Raw genomic sequence first — 16,573 nt, forward strand, 5'->3', positions numbered from 1 at the left:
ATCTTTTGAAAAAGCATGTTGCTTTTTCATTGAGCTTTTGCTGTGCGGATGCTCTCTTTTGAAAAAAGTTTTTCTGGAAGATCTTTTCCAGAAAAGTTTCTTCTGAAAGAAGCTTCCAGTCTAGACATAGCCTGAGAAACCCTGCTAGACCAGCTAATACAATATACCATTGTATATAATAGTTAAGCAAATTTGATTTTACATCTTGTAGAAGGAATTCGTATGTGAACACAGAAGTTAATACTTATACTACTGTTTTCCAAGCTAATTTAAATATCTCTCAACCTTCACAGTATACATGTGAGAGAATTACTACAACATTATAATAAAGTATTTTGGATTAAATTGAGTTCAGCTACAATTATGTTTGTCTGTGTTGTTTTAATCAGTCAGGAGTCATCATAATTCTGTTTTTTGTCAGGTGGTTTATTACCTAGTAGTTCACTGTCCTATTCTTCCCCATAGCTGTTAGGACATTTATGTTTTCTTGGCAGTCCTCTTAAATAAAATACTTACATGAAGCAATATGAAATATGTTTTACTTTTTTAGGTCTGAATGTCGATGGAATATACAGAGTTAGCGGCAATCTGGCAACAATACAGAAGTTACGATTTGTTGTCAATCAGGGTAAGTGATTCCTTCACCATGGTAATATTTTGTTTAGTACAATGGTACAGATGACAATATTTCAGAATCTTCCATACAACAGTGGCATCGAATGATAAGTTGCATTTTAGGGAACGAGAGGAAAGGAAAGGTAGAGAGCTACAACAAACAACCAAAGAAGGAGGTAGATTTAAGAGACAGAAAAGAAAAATCGAGCACAGGAAAAGTAATTTAAGAAGATGAGAAGGAAAATGAAAGAGAAAATGACAGGAAAAAATTAAACAAAATGACAAGAATGAGGCAAACATAGAAATCAGAGAAACAGTAAGCAAAGGGATAAAATAGGAAGAGTGAAAATAAACTGAACACAGAATGTAAAACAAAAGCTGAAAGAAGTAGCACAAGAATTATAAAAAATCATGAACTAAACTAAAAACAGATGAATACATAAAATGCAAGTGCTGAAAAAGAAGAAAAACAGAAATATAAGAAATGAGAAGAAATTCTAGTTCCATTGAAATCACTGAGAGGATGATGAACAGTTAAGAAACTGAGCAAATGAGAACCAGAAATACAGCCAGTGTTCTAATAATATTGTATTGGTTTTTCACAAATATTACCCAAACCAATCCAGCATCCATCAATAGATAACATGTTACAGGTATGGAAGCAAGTGTAGGCAGCTAGTGAGCAAACACATCCCAACGTCAGTCAAAATGTTGTACACTTCCCTGTTCTTGGCAAGTGTTAAGCATCACCATTAATAAACATCACTGACAGCAAGTCTCTAGGCAATATACGGGAAATAAAATAAAGTGATCTAAAATAAAGCATCTCAAGTATGATGTAAAATCTCATTCCTTAAAGCACATTAAGGATTCCAAAAGAGATGTATTAGTAAAATTAACCAATTCTAAAGATTCCTTCTTTTCATTGGTTTTGTTCAACAAAATTGCCTGAAGACTACTGTTAGAACAGCAACATGTTTTTCTGGGTGTCAGATGGTGTTCACACTTTGTAGAGCTGTGTTGAAGAGATGGCTTCTTGGAACGGTAGTTTGGGGAACTAAACTATAGCCAGACTCAGAATCCTACTTCTTGACCTTGCAAAATATGGTTTTGTCCTGCAGAGAGGGCTATGAATTAACAGCTCAGGCTGCTAAGTACTCGCTTTGCTGCTTACAATCCACTAGGGCAAAATACACTGAAGGGAATGAATGCTGTAGGATAACAGTTCATGAAGAACACAGTGCCCTATATGTACATGGGGCCAATAAGCATGTGGCTGAAATACTGTTGTCAAAGAATATTCAGACACATTTCTGTGTTATTGAGCTAAGCTATATCCCCAGGTTTGCAGTAGAAGTTACTGAAAATCATAAAAATGACCTGTAGACATGCATTTTGAGGCCACTGGAGTGCACTTAAGCAGCTATAACCAGGTTAAATCCTATTTTGGACACATCATGCCTACTTTTCCCCTGCTCCCCAGTGCTCAGTGTATTGCTGGAATAGTATTTTTCTCACACTGCTGAGTATAGTACACGTTTCTCCACACTGTGCAGAATCCTCTCTGCTTAAGTGCTGAGCATCAGAGCCAGGGTTATGGGCAGGCAACCCAGGCGACCGATTAGCGGGGCACTCGGCTTAGGCTGTTTTTCTTGTTAGCAACAAAATGGAAAATAGAGGATTTAAGTAAAATGTCTCAGGTGCTCTGAGAAGGCCAGGATTTCACCTAGTAAAGGCTGTAGGCACTCTGCACTTTGCAGGATTAGACCCAGCAGCTTTCACAATAATAAAAATATGTTGTCATAATAGGAAATTGCTCACAGTTCTCAACACTTCTTAGCCTGTTAGACTTAGCTTAGTGTTCAAGGCTTTTAAAGCTTCTATTGGATTTCTTTTATTTACAGTAGTAATACGAAAGAGTTTTTATTTTTGTATTTTGAAGTATTGAGAGACATGATAGACAAGATACTTCTTCTGTCTTGAACTATTCAGGGCCACCAGTTGAATATGACTCGAGTATATGGAGGGTAGAAAGCTTTTTCTTATGTAATTTCATGTTTGCACTTTGAAAATGTAAAATGCTATAAATGTTCTTATATAAGTGATTGGTATTATTAATATATTTTAGGTTCCCCCTTTGCCCAATTTTCGTACATGTTTACATGTTCACTCTTCTGTCATTTATCATGGCTTGCAATAATGTGGAGGCTCTGTAGCGCATGGCACTTTTCTTTCTAAAGGATACATTAGAAATCTTTTTATTGTGAATACAATTGCATGACATTATTTTTTAAAACTATGTGGACCCAATTCCTCCCTGGCATTAACTCCATTCAATTCAATCTAAAACATTTCTGTGAACTCTTAATTAAATGTAAATAAAGGATGTCACCACTTTGAAAGTGATGGAATTTCCCCAGGGATGAATTTAGCCCTGTATCTCTACAAAAAACTGAACTGTCAAAGTTTGTGTGTGTGTGTGTGTGTGTGTGTACGTGTGTGGGGAGAGCGAGAGAGAGAGAGAGAGAGTGAAAGTGTGAGTTTTCAAAGTCTAGTATTCTAGTCAGATAGCAATTCAATTTCTTCCATTTCTGGAGTAGTTTCAGCTTTTCATTCCCTGGTCTTTCTTCTAGTGTAAATCACTGTGAGAAATAAAGAGCCTCTTTTTTTCTTTCCAATCATGACTCTAAATTGCACATTTTTTTTTTTTTTGGTGGGCACTCTTGCACATGCAAATCAAGTAATTAGATGCACAATTATCTAAGTTACATATGCAGATTGAAGCTTTTCTCTATTTAAAAGTCTGCCCATGAAAAATTTGCTAGTTTGAAAATGTGGTCTGTAGCATTCCATGGCAAAAATCTTTATTGTTTGTTTATTGTTTACTTAGAAAATTATTTCGGTGCCTATTGGCAAGTATCTGGATGTTTTACATTTATGAAAACAATCAATAGATTGTGTATTAAAGCTCTCAAGATAGGTTGGACTTGCAGCATTTATTATCTTAAATTTTCTAACACAGTGTCCGTTTCCAGGTATTTTGTCTGCCTTGAACTTGTTTTGCACTTTCCAAAGCTTTAAACAGTAGCCATATGACTAGGAATTGGGCATGAAACCCATCAGAAAAAAAAGTGTGTGAATGTCTGCAATGTGTAAACCTAAGCAATGTAAGATGACTTCCTGGCATTTTACAGAATGCATTCAAATGCACAGTTGAATGTAGGGGGAAAGGATGTTTGTCCAGTGACAGAGGGATGCAAACACACTAGTCCTAGTCCACGTGCAAGAGAGCACAAATGTGGGAACAGCAGGAGTCAAAGTGAAAATCTGGTTTGAAGGGAAGGGTTATATGTGAGAGGGAACAAAAAACTGGTAGGAAAAATGTTTAGTGAAAGCCTCATAGCTGAGGATATGGAGCTTGAATTTAATATGGAAGCTAAGTGAAACTCAGTGGTTTGGCCTGAGCTTTGTTATTCATTTGAAAAGGTACAAACCACTGAAGATTATAATTGGGTACATTGGGTACAGTAGATTCTTCATGTCTGTATGTCACTGCTAGACAGCAAGATGTCAGGAAGAACACACACAGGCCATGTCTATGGTAGGAAACTATTTTGAAATTATTAAAAATGACTTAACTCCCGATTTAACAAAATCGAAATAGTGTGTCCCTACCATGGAGAAGCCTTGAAATAAGTGAGAATTAGTCCAAAATAGCATGTCCACATTGAATGGAACCTGCCTCGGACTTAGAGCCCCGGGAAGCACTCTGGGAAGAGCACCAGGAGGGCAGATACTTTCTGTGGCCTCTTTGGTCTGGCAAGCCTCTTTCAGGGGCTCCTCTCTACAACCTCATCCCACAGGAACTCCTCCACTGCCCCCAACCCTTGCGGAACACAAAAGGGATGCAGTGGGCATGTTCCTTCTCATGCTCTGGTTGCTCTTGTGGATGCCACAGCACTAACAGCATAGAGCCAGAGCTGCTACAAAGTAATTCTAGGCTCATAGGCCTTGTACTGTGCCTCATGGTGCAGTATATCCAAACTGCCCCATGTTGCTCCAGCAGGATGAGGATCAGCAGGGCAATCCTCAGAATGGACCACAGGTCCTGCTCACCCACCTCCTGGTGCTCCTACTGCTGTGCATGCCCCTCAGTCCTTCAGGGTATGTCTACACTACAAAGTTAGTTCGAACTAACAGACGTTAGTTCGAACTAACTTTCATAGGCGCTACACTAGCGCTCCGTTAGTTCGAATTTAATTCGAACTATCGGAGCGCTTAGTTCGAACTAGGTAATCCTCATTCCACGAGGATTAAGCCTAGTTTGAACTAGCTAGTTTGAATTAAGAGGTGTGTAGCCCCTTAATTCGAACTAGTGGGAGGCTAGCCCTCCCCAGGTTTCCCTGGTGGCCACTCTGGCCAACACCAGGGAAACTCGTCTGCCCCCCTCCTGGCCTTGGACTCCTTAAAGGGGCACGGGCTGGCTACGGTGCCCGTGCCAGGTGCAAGACTGCCAGCACCCAGACAGCAGACCCTGCACCTGGCATGGATCGAGCCACCCACCCGATGCCCCCACCACTCCCCCTCTTCCTGGGACCAAGCTCGCGGCTCCCGGGTGCTTGCCCAGGACCGCAAGAGGTGGGCTAGTGCGGACATCGTGGACCTCGTCCACGATCTCTGCACTAGGCACAGGAAAGTGGCCGGCTTGGGCAGGATAGCTGCCAGCCTGGCCACCCAGGAGCAGGTGTGCAAGAGAATCAAGTGGGTCCACTGAGACCCCCGACCCTGAGCCCTGAGCTTACAATGGCTGTCCTGGATCAGACCAAAAGTCCATCTAGCCCAGTAGCCTGTCTGCCAACAGCGGCCAACCCTAGGGACCCTGGAGGGGATGGGCCGAAGACAGTGACCAAGCCATTTGTCTCGTGCCATCCCTCTCCAGCCTTCCACAAACCTTGGACACCACTCTAAAAACGCTAATTCGAACTAGTTTTTAGTTCTAGATGCGTTAGTTCGAATTAGTGCTGTAGTGTAGACATACCCTCAGACACTGTGGAAAAACGTTTCTGGCAGAGGGAGACAAGCTCAGACTGGTAAGGCTGCATTGTCCTGCAGGTATGGGATGATCAGCAGTGGCTGCAGAGCTTCCACATGCACAAGGTCACACTCCTGGAGCTCTGCAAGTGGCTCGCCCCTGCCCTCAGGTGACAGAACACCCACATGAGACACCATCCCTGTGCAGAAGCAAGTGGCCATCTCCCTGTGGAAGTTTACCATACTGGACTTCCACCACTCAGTTGAGAACCACAGTTGGGGCCGTGCCCCTGCCTGTAGCTAAGGCCATCAACCAAGTGCTGCTACAGAGGGTCATCGCTCTGGGCAATATGGACACCATCATGGACAGCTTTGCTCCCATGGGCTTCTCCAACAGCGCAGGGCCAGAGAAGGCACACACATCCCCATCCTGGCCCCCAACCACTGTACCTTGGACTTTATCAGCAGAAGGGGTACTTCTCCATGGTGCTGCAGGCCCTTGTGGATTCCAAGGGGTCCTTCCCTGACATCAACGTCAGTTAGTCATGAAAGGCACAGATGCTCATATATTCCGGAATGCCTGCCTGTTCTGAAAGACACATGCTGGCACTTTTTCCCTGGCTGCACCACTAGTCAGGGAGGTGGATATGCCCTTTGCATCCTAGGCGACACAGCCTACCCTTTGCTCCCATGAATTGTGAAACCCTACACAGTTAGTCATGACTCCAGCAAGACACAGTTCAACACCAGGCTGAGCAGGTGCTGCATGGTTGTGGAATGTGTATTTGTCCATTTAAAGGGGAGGTGAAGGAGTCCCTCACCCATCTGGATCTCAGCAAGCACAACATCCCATTCATGGTAGTGGCCTGCTGTGTGCTCCACAACCTGTGTGAAAGCAAGGGGGAGATTTTTCTGCCACAGTGGTGGGCTGAAGGTGACTAGCTAGTGAGTTAGAGCTTCTAGACACCAATGCCATCAGTAGAGCACATCAAGGGGCTATGATAATTAAAGAGGCCTTAAAGGAGAGTTTCATGCAAAGACAGTTCTGAGACTCTCCCCTGTACCTCTCCACAAGAGGCTCCTGCATTCCCTGTGTGTGCCTTTCATCCCCCATCCCTCTCTTCCGACCTTTCCCCCTCCTCTGCAGAGCAAACAATGAAGCCATCTTTTGTGAAGAATAACAGGACTCTTTATTGGGGGGGATATTCAATAGGGGAGGGACTTTGGAAAGAACCTGGAATGGGGGAGGGGACTCAGGGCTGGCGCTAGGAATGGCACCTGCCTCTGGGTGGTCTGGAAGCTAGTGGTCCCACCGTCCCATGTTTTGGGGCCTCGGTGGCCCCTAGGGAACCTTGGAGGGGAAGCCATGGGGCAGGGAGGCAGAGAGGTGGCTGGTTGTCTGCTCCATGCATGATGTCATGCGCTCCTTCACCAAGGTGAGGGTCAACAACATAGTGTCATGCTGCCATGCCAGCTGGTCCCTGGTGGCCTTCCTCTGGCCCTAGTCAGTCCAGCACTCCTGCCATTCGGCCAAGCACTCATGCTGGTCAGTGACCTGCTCCTGGTACTGTTCCTTGAGTCCCTCGGTGAGGGACTGCAGGCAGGCCATCTGCTTCTGCTCCTGGGACTTTTAGAATTCCCTAGGAGAAGGAGAGCAGTAGAAACCAGGTAAGACCAGAGCTGTCAGAGCTGCAGCTGCAAGAGACTTCTGGAGGCCAATTATTTTGAAATAGTGGCACCAGTGCTTCAACACTACCGCTATTCAGAATAACTATTTTGAAATTAGCATTATTCCTCCAAAAAAGCAGGAGTGCAGACTTTGAATTAAGAGGCCCATTATTCTGAAGTAACAGGGTTGGTAATGTGGACACTGTGCTTATAAATTTAACCTTAAGGGCTATATCAAAATAAAGTCCTAGCATAGACCAGGGCTAAGATATATTGAACAACTGGCTCAGCTTGAAGTATAAATCCTGAGTAGAATTGTAGGTTGATATTGATGTCATCCTGTCTATTTCTAGAGACAGGCTTTCAAATTCTCCTCCCACTTCAACTATTATACACTGATGTAAGAAGATTATCAAGCTCACAGTTTTCAGATCAGTATAGTTTGGTTTTGTAGCATATTCTCCTTGGAAATAGAGGGGCAGAACCAGTAACAGGGAATAAGAGCATTCCCTTTTTTATTTACTTTCTAAAATTTTTGCTCAACACTGGCAGAAGAATGAAAAAATTAATCTACCATGAAAATATTAGATCTGTCTATCCAAAGATGAGCTTACTCAATGCTACCAAATTTCCACCTAGAGTAGAAGGGTTGATTTCTGCCAAGCTAGTCAGAAAGCTAAAGCACTTAGCTGGTATTTGGTAGCCTACATATACCAGGAGACCTTTCCTCTGGCTTATACCATTGTCCAGTTTGAATACACAAAGAAGCTACTAAGCACCTTACAACGTTTTTTACATTGTCTATATTGTCTAATATAATTTAACATAATTTTCTCTTAAGTGGTCAAAAGAAATTAAATGAAAAATGGTATCTCTAGATTACTGACAACATGTTTAATCTTTTCGTCTGTTGTGTAGAAACCTTTATAGACTGACATTTTTAAAACTATATAAGGGACTTGAATGCCCAGGTCCTATTAGAAGAGCTTTGAAAGTCTCAGCCATATACCTGTTTAGGACAGATCCTGTTAGCCCTCACACAGGTGCCCGCATGGGGATGTGTCAGAGAATCTTGCTCTTTTAATAATGTGAGCTATGAGCTCAGTCAGTTTTTTTGGTACAGACACACAGGAAATAATTCAGACATAAGGAATGGCTTTCAGGGAGCAGGCTGCAACTTTATACATTTGAATGACAAGAACCTTTCACAAAGGCTGAAGAGTCAAACATTACTCTGCATGAATCTCAAATCCCTTGCCAGGGTGCTGGGTTGCTGTCATTGGCCTGCCAGGAAAATATGCTTGCATTTACCCCAAGAGCTAGCCCACAATAGACTTCCTGAACTAGACACCAGCCACACACTGCAACATTATTTTATTTTTAATTTTTGCATCCAACTAATTTACTCCAGACTAACAAACCTAATCTCTAGGCTGCTGTGAGGAAAGTAAAAAACAACTAATTTTTGTCTAGTCTAATCCAATGGGAAAATCCCTTCCCCACTCCAGAAAGACTAGGCACATAATATATCTGGGGACCCCAACAGACAACTCAGAACAAATAAAGAGGGGAATGGTGAGTGCAGTCACCACAAGCTGACTGTGGAAAGTGCAAAAATAAAAACTCACCCCATAGAATGGGCGCCTCAGTAGCTAATCAGGTTCCCCAAGCTCCTGCTAAAGATTCAGTTGCTGCCCCAGAAGTGGTGCCTACTTTCACCCCCTGTGCAACTTTCCATATGCATATGATAAAGTGTGGGAGAGATGACAGTGTGATTTGTGTGCCATTTGCTGGAGTAGGTCATAACTAGCCCCAACCCTGAGGTAACAAAAGCCGTCAAAGGTGTTCCAACTACTGCCAGCTGATCAAAATCATACCCTGATGCTGACACAGGAGGGGCAATGGTTACACTTACCATGTTTCAGGGACTGATTCATAACTCCTTATGATCTGCTCATTTACAAATCGTGAAAATGCTAGAATAAAATAGTATTCAGTAGTACACTTGACAGGGTTTTTTACTTTTCCTCTTTTTGTTAATCTCACTCTCTCCATTTATTTACTTAGTCTAAACAAGAGAATAATATTTAAATGACTTTTTATTTTATTTCATTTCTCTTCTGTAAGTTTTTTGTTTCTGTGAAAATGTATTCAGTTATAAGCACTAATCAACACTGTCCCCAAGGAGTGTTCCCTGTAAACTGACCACGTGGGCAGCCACCCAGGTGTGACTCAAATGCTGCCCAGCTAATTAGCAGCGTGCCCCCAGCCAGCGGCATATGTTTCTATTTGTGGTGCACATCCACACATGCCTTGGTGCATATCACAACATTTATTCCATCCATGGATGGGAAAAATTAGAAGGAACATTGTCCCCAAAGTCCATTTAAATTCCAAAAATTGAACATGTGTTCAATCCATATGCAAGCAAAATACTTGGTTGTTTATTTCTCAATATTCAGTTAATTTTGCCATTCTCCACTTCCACTCCCCAAAATCTATGTTGCTACAATTGAGCAAACTACTTTATGTTTTAGACAAACACGTTATTGTTGGGGTTTTTTGTATGGAAGGCTATTGATATTGGGTTGTTTTTTTTTTGCTTCCATGTGACAAAATGATCTTTTATTGATTATTTGTTTTTCCCCATTAAAAACTGAAAAGATCACTTGGTCTTAAGCAGGCCAGAATATACTATCTTTCAGTACTTTGAAACTCTGAGTCATTATTTTTAAGCATCATTGATTCAAGCTAGACATTGCAAAGACTATTGGTGACATCCAGATAGTCATGATTTTTCTCATACGAAGAGTTTTTTTCAAGAGCAAATTAACAGCCATCTGAGAACTGTGGCCTACACAACTGGTTGCTGATAGAATGGCTTCAATATTAGCATGAGGAACTCATAAGGAATGTCCATTCTTCCTGCTATTCTTCATGTTGACAATTCAGTCTCTGGCAATTAAAATTTAGATGCAGCCAGACTTTATGGAGATAGCCCAGTAAACTGTAGTAAGCAGGAGCACTAACTGAGATTATACTGGGGTCTTTATAATCATTCTGATGGATCTAGCCCACAAAAATACTACATGATGATCTTTTCATTGGTTTATTGGGAAAGGAGAAATTGGGATAAATTACACTGTAGGCAATGCCCAGGTACAGATTAGAGCAACATGAAAAAAATGTAGAAACTCATAGCTGCTACCATTCAGTCCAACTGGCAGGGCTGAAATTGCTAACATGATTTAGAATATTCTTTAATTTCAACTTTATGAAAAATGAGACCTACGTTTTCAACAGATATTCTAATCTACGTGAAATGTGTGATGGCCCCAGTCTAGTTATGGAATATAAGTGTCCATCTCACAGAAAGCATCACTACAGTTTAAAGTCATTGGCACTTTTTTTCCCTGCCTATTTTGATTAGCGTGCACAGAATGAATAAATTATCTTGGAGACTGAATTACCCTCCCCAATAGAGGGCTTATATACATTGGTGCACTGACAGGGTTAAGCTTACTCTGCCACACTTACTATACTGTTCCTATTTAGTGGCTAGGTGCAATTCAGTTTCTGGATCTGTCTACGAAGCAGTTTTCATAACCACTAAATTAACAAAAATACAGTTGTAAAGCGTTCCTAATACCTGAAGGAAGCACTATAATCCTATGCAATTGCATATATGTTCAGGGAAACTAACCATAGAAATACAAATTTCAGTCTTTACTGAATCATTCAGCAAACAAGACAGCTCCTAATTTTCTTTATATTCAATCCTTTGTCTGAAAAATGCTGGCTATTTGCAGTTATGGTGACCTTTGGATGCCATTATTTCTTTTGGAATACCTTTTATTAACTGAAAAACACAATTTACCATCTAAACATGAGTTACTATGTTTTTAGTTCTTATGCACTATTTAAAAAAGAAAAAGAAATAAGACTTTTTATGGAGTTTCAATATTTCATTACTACAGAAAGCAGCATGTTTCTGGTATGTGTAAGAGAAATGCCAAAGATATTAGAACTGATAAATTGAGCTAGATTAGAAAAGATACATTTATTATTAAAACCATCATCATCTCAAGCTAACAGATAGTATTTTGGGGGAAAAAATTAAAATACTTCTCTTGAGATCCTGCTACAAGAACATCCTCAAATATAGGTTCCAGAATAAAAAATATCAAAAATTTAAACTGAAAATATGTTAGCCAATTGAGAATATTTATTAACTAAATAATTTAATAATAAAGAAAATGCCTACTTGATTAATTGTTACAGAGTAAAAATTACAATAAAACTGTCTTGATCAGTGCTTTGCAGAAGCACCATTACTGTCTGTGCAGTTGTTTAACAAGGATTTAATTGGAAAGATAAGTGAATGCACATTTAAAAGTATTGTTAATTTGCTTTATAATCACCCCATCCTTCACAGTATTGACAGCACCAGGCACAAACCCCTTTCTCTTTTACAAGTATTATTTTCCATATGTGCACAATAAATTCTGAAGCAGTAATAGGAATTTTTACGGATTCCAGCATACCTAGTATATTGAGTTTATAGGTGCAATATACCCTTTCTAAAGGTAACTCACTATGCCATTATTAGTAAAATCGCTGAACTTTTATTCACATAGTCGTGTTTCAGGAATATCTGTATCCCATTTATATCTTGCCTCAATGTGAAAAGACCAATACAAAAATATTGCTACCCTTTTCTTTTCCACTTGATACAAGAATGCTTGTTTTGAAATTCAGATAGCTTGAAGCTTATTGTTCATTTGTATTTATATTTACCGTTCTACAATAATGTAGACAAAAGCAAGAACCTTTCTGGCAAGTGAGGGTTTTGAACGATGTGAGTATCAAGTCCCCCTTCAATCATCAGGACTCCTCAGCTGTATTACCATATCAGTTATCAAGAATCCTGTGAGGGGAGAAGGAGAAAAGAGTATAAAAGTTCAGAAGATGTTTTCTCCACTATTTTTGATCATGTTATTATGCTCTTAAAATACTACATATTTTAGAAACCTGTTGGCGCTAATGTCTGGAGCTGCTCTTATCAGAAAAGAGAAGCCTACATTGATTGAGCTCTGCCTGTGTCTGCAGAGTTTTTGTAACTTTAAGGGAGGATTGAAGTTGCCTTTAAAACTGACTCATCAGGTCAGCACAAATGGGTTGGGTGTTTTTAAAGCAAGCATTTAGAAGAAGCAGCAGCTACTTTTCACAGCTTTTCTTTAAAATAAGAAAAAATAAGGCTCCGCTCAAAAACGCCCAACTGTTTCCACTGACCCAACATATCCATTTCAAAGGCAGCCAGCAGCTTCAGTCCTCTGTGAGCTAACAAAGACTCCGCGGGCAGAGGCAGAGTGGCTTCAGTGCAAGCTGCCAACTTCCAGATAGCAGCTACAAACTTAAAGATCCAGTGGGATCCAAATGTCTTCAGAGCTTTTGCAGTTTGGTAACAGACGTCTTCTTTTTTTTTTTCTTTTGTTATGGTTTTTCCATCTATTTTAGAAATATATATGGCAGGTAGTACATCCAGTAAGTTTCAGCTTACTAAGTATAATGAAACAGGTGACATTCCTTCTTTTATCCAATTCATGCATTGTAATATAACTCTTAAGAAGTAATTGATAATATCTTTCTCCTTTTTAGCAAACTCTAAACCTAGATTCTAAATTTAAAACTCAACTATATGCACAAACAACTGCTTTTCAGCCTAACCCCTAAGCCAAATGAATATGGGTCAGATTGGGAATCTTTCAGTTGCTTTGGTGAGCATTTACTCACTTAAGTAGTCAGTCAGAAAGTCAAGAGGCAAGAAGCCATTGTGCTTGTTCTAAAGTTCATTTTTGAAGCATCAGGCTTTGCTTGATTTTTTGCTTGATGAAGAGCTAAAATGTCTTGAAAGCATCAACAATGGTTATTTTTTTCTTTCACACTTCTGAGGCAAGAAAAGAAAAATAAAACAGACTGAAGCAGTTCTCAGGAATAATTATAAAACAGTTTGTTCTTGGGTTAAGACCTGCATGTGCCAAATTGCAGCCAAGAACATCATTCTTCTATTTTTGCCAAGTTATAAAATCCTGAGAACAGAGGAATACAATGGAAAGGACAAATTGACCGTTAACTTCAACAGCACAGAAGTGATGTCTTAATGCCCTTTGGTGTGCATATGTTATTGATTAAGCCTTTCAATGCTCCAGTAGGAGGAGCTTTCCTTTCCTCTTTCTGAAAAGGAAAGGTGAAGGCATTTAAATGATCTGTCCTAAAGTCCAGACCTTTCATTTTCATGTGGAAGTGGGCCGTTTAGTTTCTCTCTTTGGGGGACGAAGGAGATATAATACATATAATACCACCAACATATCCAGACTTCAGAATAGTCTATATTTCACTGCAGCCTGGTTTTGTATTTTTATTGTTTGCTTGTTTGAAATTTTAAAAAATATCCTTTATAACAGTAATTGGTTTTCTCACTCAGCTAACCTTGTTTTTGGTGTGTAAGGACCCAGGATTTAGAAATATTGGCATTCATGGTTTCTCCAATCTTAGAATCAATATTTTATGGAACACAAATTATTGTCATAAAGTTTTCTTTTTAACCCACTCAATGAATAAGTCAATAAAAAGAGGAAAAAAAGTAATAAGCAAGGTCAATGTGAGCAACAACATTTGTATCATACATTTTATGGCATGCATTGTTTGGCCATGCCCATAAGATGTGCCTTTTATTTTCTCTCTACTCAACAGCACTATTTACATCATAATAGGTGTTTTGTTTACTAGCATTTCAAAAGGTTCAAATTGAAAGGGTCCTGCTTTTGAAGACTTTACTAAATTGTGTAAGGTAGACTCATATTGGAGCACTCTCAATTCTTAGAAAGAATTTCTTCTTTCATGAATTGGGGTGTTCTGATAGCAATAGTTCAGAAATTTCAGTATTGAAGAGTCTAAAAACAAGGATCAAGGTAAATTATTTAGAGTAACACAGTAAGAATCAGCGTGAAATTTGGCAAATGAAAATGTATTAGAGACATTTGTTGGTGGATTATGCAAAGTGTTAACAATGTTCTGTATGATATGATCTAAGGGCCCCATTTGTAAGTTGTAGAGCTCCTAAGAAAAGATGGTGACATTCAGTCTCAAGTAGGATAAAACCCAATATGAGCAAATAGATTCTCCACCCTCTCGCATAGCCAATGTCTACAGTTCTGTGTTATAGACGTAATAGCGGCAAACAACTAAGAGCCTTCAACATGAGCTTGCAACAGAAAAAAACAAGGTTATGCATACATGCATGTACGTTATGTGTTATTGTGCCGAGTGGTATTAGAAAAATAAATCAACATTTACCACACAGTGGAATTTGATGTTATCATGGCATTTGTAGTATTCTTTATATGTATAATGGGCAAAATCACAGATACCATGTAAAGGTCGCTACCATAAGTGGCAAGAGCTAATTTTTTATAGTGTCACCATTATAGAGGTACTTCATATCAGAGTAATGACAGATAATGATACTCAAAGTGTCAGTAGGACCTGATCTGGATTACTGTGGACAATTTAGGGAATTTAAGAGTCAGAACAACAAAACAGCAAGATGACAAAGAATACTAATAATGTACGTAACAGTTGGAAAGAACTAGAAGAAGAAAGACTTAAAAATATTTTCTAATTGTGGTCTCAGAATATATAATAGATGCGGGAGTATGTTAGTTCTGTATATGCACATCAGAGGAAATCTATAAGCAAGGGTGTTGACTTAGTCAACACCCTTAATAGCTGTATTACAAGAACTAGTCTGTGCTAATGATTTTACAAATAACAGTAAGATAAATTGGACAATGACAACTGTCATGAGCTGTCCCAGATACATTTTCAGTGGAAATGTTTGAAAACGGATTTGATAATATTCAGAGAAGCATCAAAGGAGGATGCGGACTTAAGAACCTTTGCTTCCACCCTTAGTTTCTATGGGGTAGATTGTCCACTGATGTACATTATCATTGAAGTGATAATTTACTTCTCCATAAGTTTAATATATAAAGAACTTTATAAAGAAGACTTCTCTTTGAAAGGTGTCAAGTATCAGAGGGGTAGCCGTGTTAGTCTGAATCTTCAAAAGGGGCAAGGAGTCCTGTGGCACCTTATAGACTAATCATTTAGTCTATAAGGTGCCACAGGACTCCTCGCCGCTTCTCCTTGAAAGGCTTTGACATAATCGAGGAATGAGATCTTTTCAAAGACTTTTTCAAATCATTCATGCTACTTTTTATAGCTTGATAATATTTAAAATTACTGTTATCAATAATATCACTTCTTATTTCTCATGATATGAGTAGAATTATCTCATTAGCTAATTGCCCTATTTATGAGAAGTGTGTATCCTTAAAGTATTCTGTGGACATTTTAGGGGTCAATTTAAATGTTCACGTTATTGCTATTTCTCTAAAATACTGTTCCCTATATGTATTTTCTTCTCACCCTCCTCATTCCACACCAAAATCTTCTCAGCAATACTATACAGCAATATTTCTTCTTGACTCTGCTGCTTTAAACAAAGAAAAACTCTTAATGTTTGAAGTTTTGCCTGGTACCTGGTTCTTGGAAGTGAGTACACAGCTGTAACATCCTGAATTTCAGCACTATGTAATCTCCAATGCTATATCTGTTATCAGTGAAAGTCACCATAAGACTGTGTCTAGACATCTTGAGGTCAAAGGGACTGTTTCCAAAGTCTGATATAAAAAATGAGACTAACTCAAAACCTTGGATCTGGCCGGTGGTTTCAGTGAGATTGTGGGTGTTCTGTTTCATTGAAAATCAGCCCGTAAGTGTGTGAATATATGCTTAACATGTCTTCCCCTGTTATTCTATATTTCATTTATTTATATAATGCTGTAACTCCATATAACATTTTGGGACCATTAAAATATATTTAACTAAAGATTCTATATCGTGTTTTTGCATCTTTGCTATGGCTTGGTAACAAAGAAAGGCCAAGAATCTTCCATATATTCCCATCTAAGGAGTTCTCCACTAAACTAGGCAAAATGTTATACATGAGTGATTTTTCTCTGCTAGTATATAGAATACCTATTTAAATGGCGAATACCTTATGTACTGTTAAAATAAAAGATTTGACCTGCATCTTCAACACTTTGGTAGCCCTCAGACAGTGCAAACAGGCCAGATTCTGACCATTCTGACCACTGATATTTTCCCACACAGGGTAAGTTCTCAGTTGGTTTAA

At 39.4% G+C, this 16,573-nt stretch overlaps 1 protein-coding gene across 4 annotated transcripts in view; it reads left to right on the forward strand.

Annotated features, from left to right (window-relative positions):
* ARHGAP15 (Rho GTPase activating protein 15) overlaps nt 1–16,573 on the forward strand; it is a 497,535-nt gene that overhangs the window by 347,165 nt on the left and 133,797 nt on the right. For all 4 annotated transcript variants that reach the window (XM_075933317.2, XM_075933318.2, XM_025191035.3 and 1 more), the window contains one exon: nt 551–628. In XM_075933317.2, the coding sequence (XP_075789432.1) occupies nt 551–628 (78 nt within the window). The remainder of the gene's footprint in view (nt 1–550; nt 629–16,573) is intronic.

The sequence above is a fragment of the Pelodiscus sinensis genome, chromosome 7, assembly GCF_052426305.1.
Source record: "Pelodiscus sinensis isolate ZL-2025 chromosome 7, ASM5242630v1, whole genome shotgun sequence".
NCBI classification, from domain to species: domain Eukaryota; kingdom Metazoa; phylum Chordata; order Testudines; family Trionychidae; genus Pelodiscus; species Pelodiscus sinensis.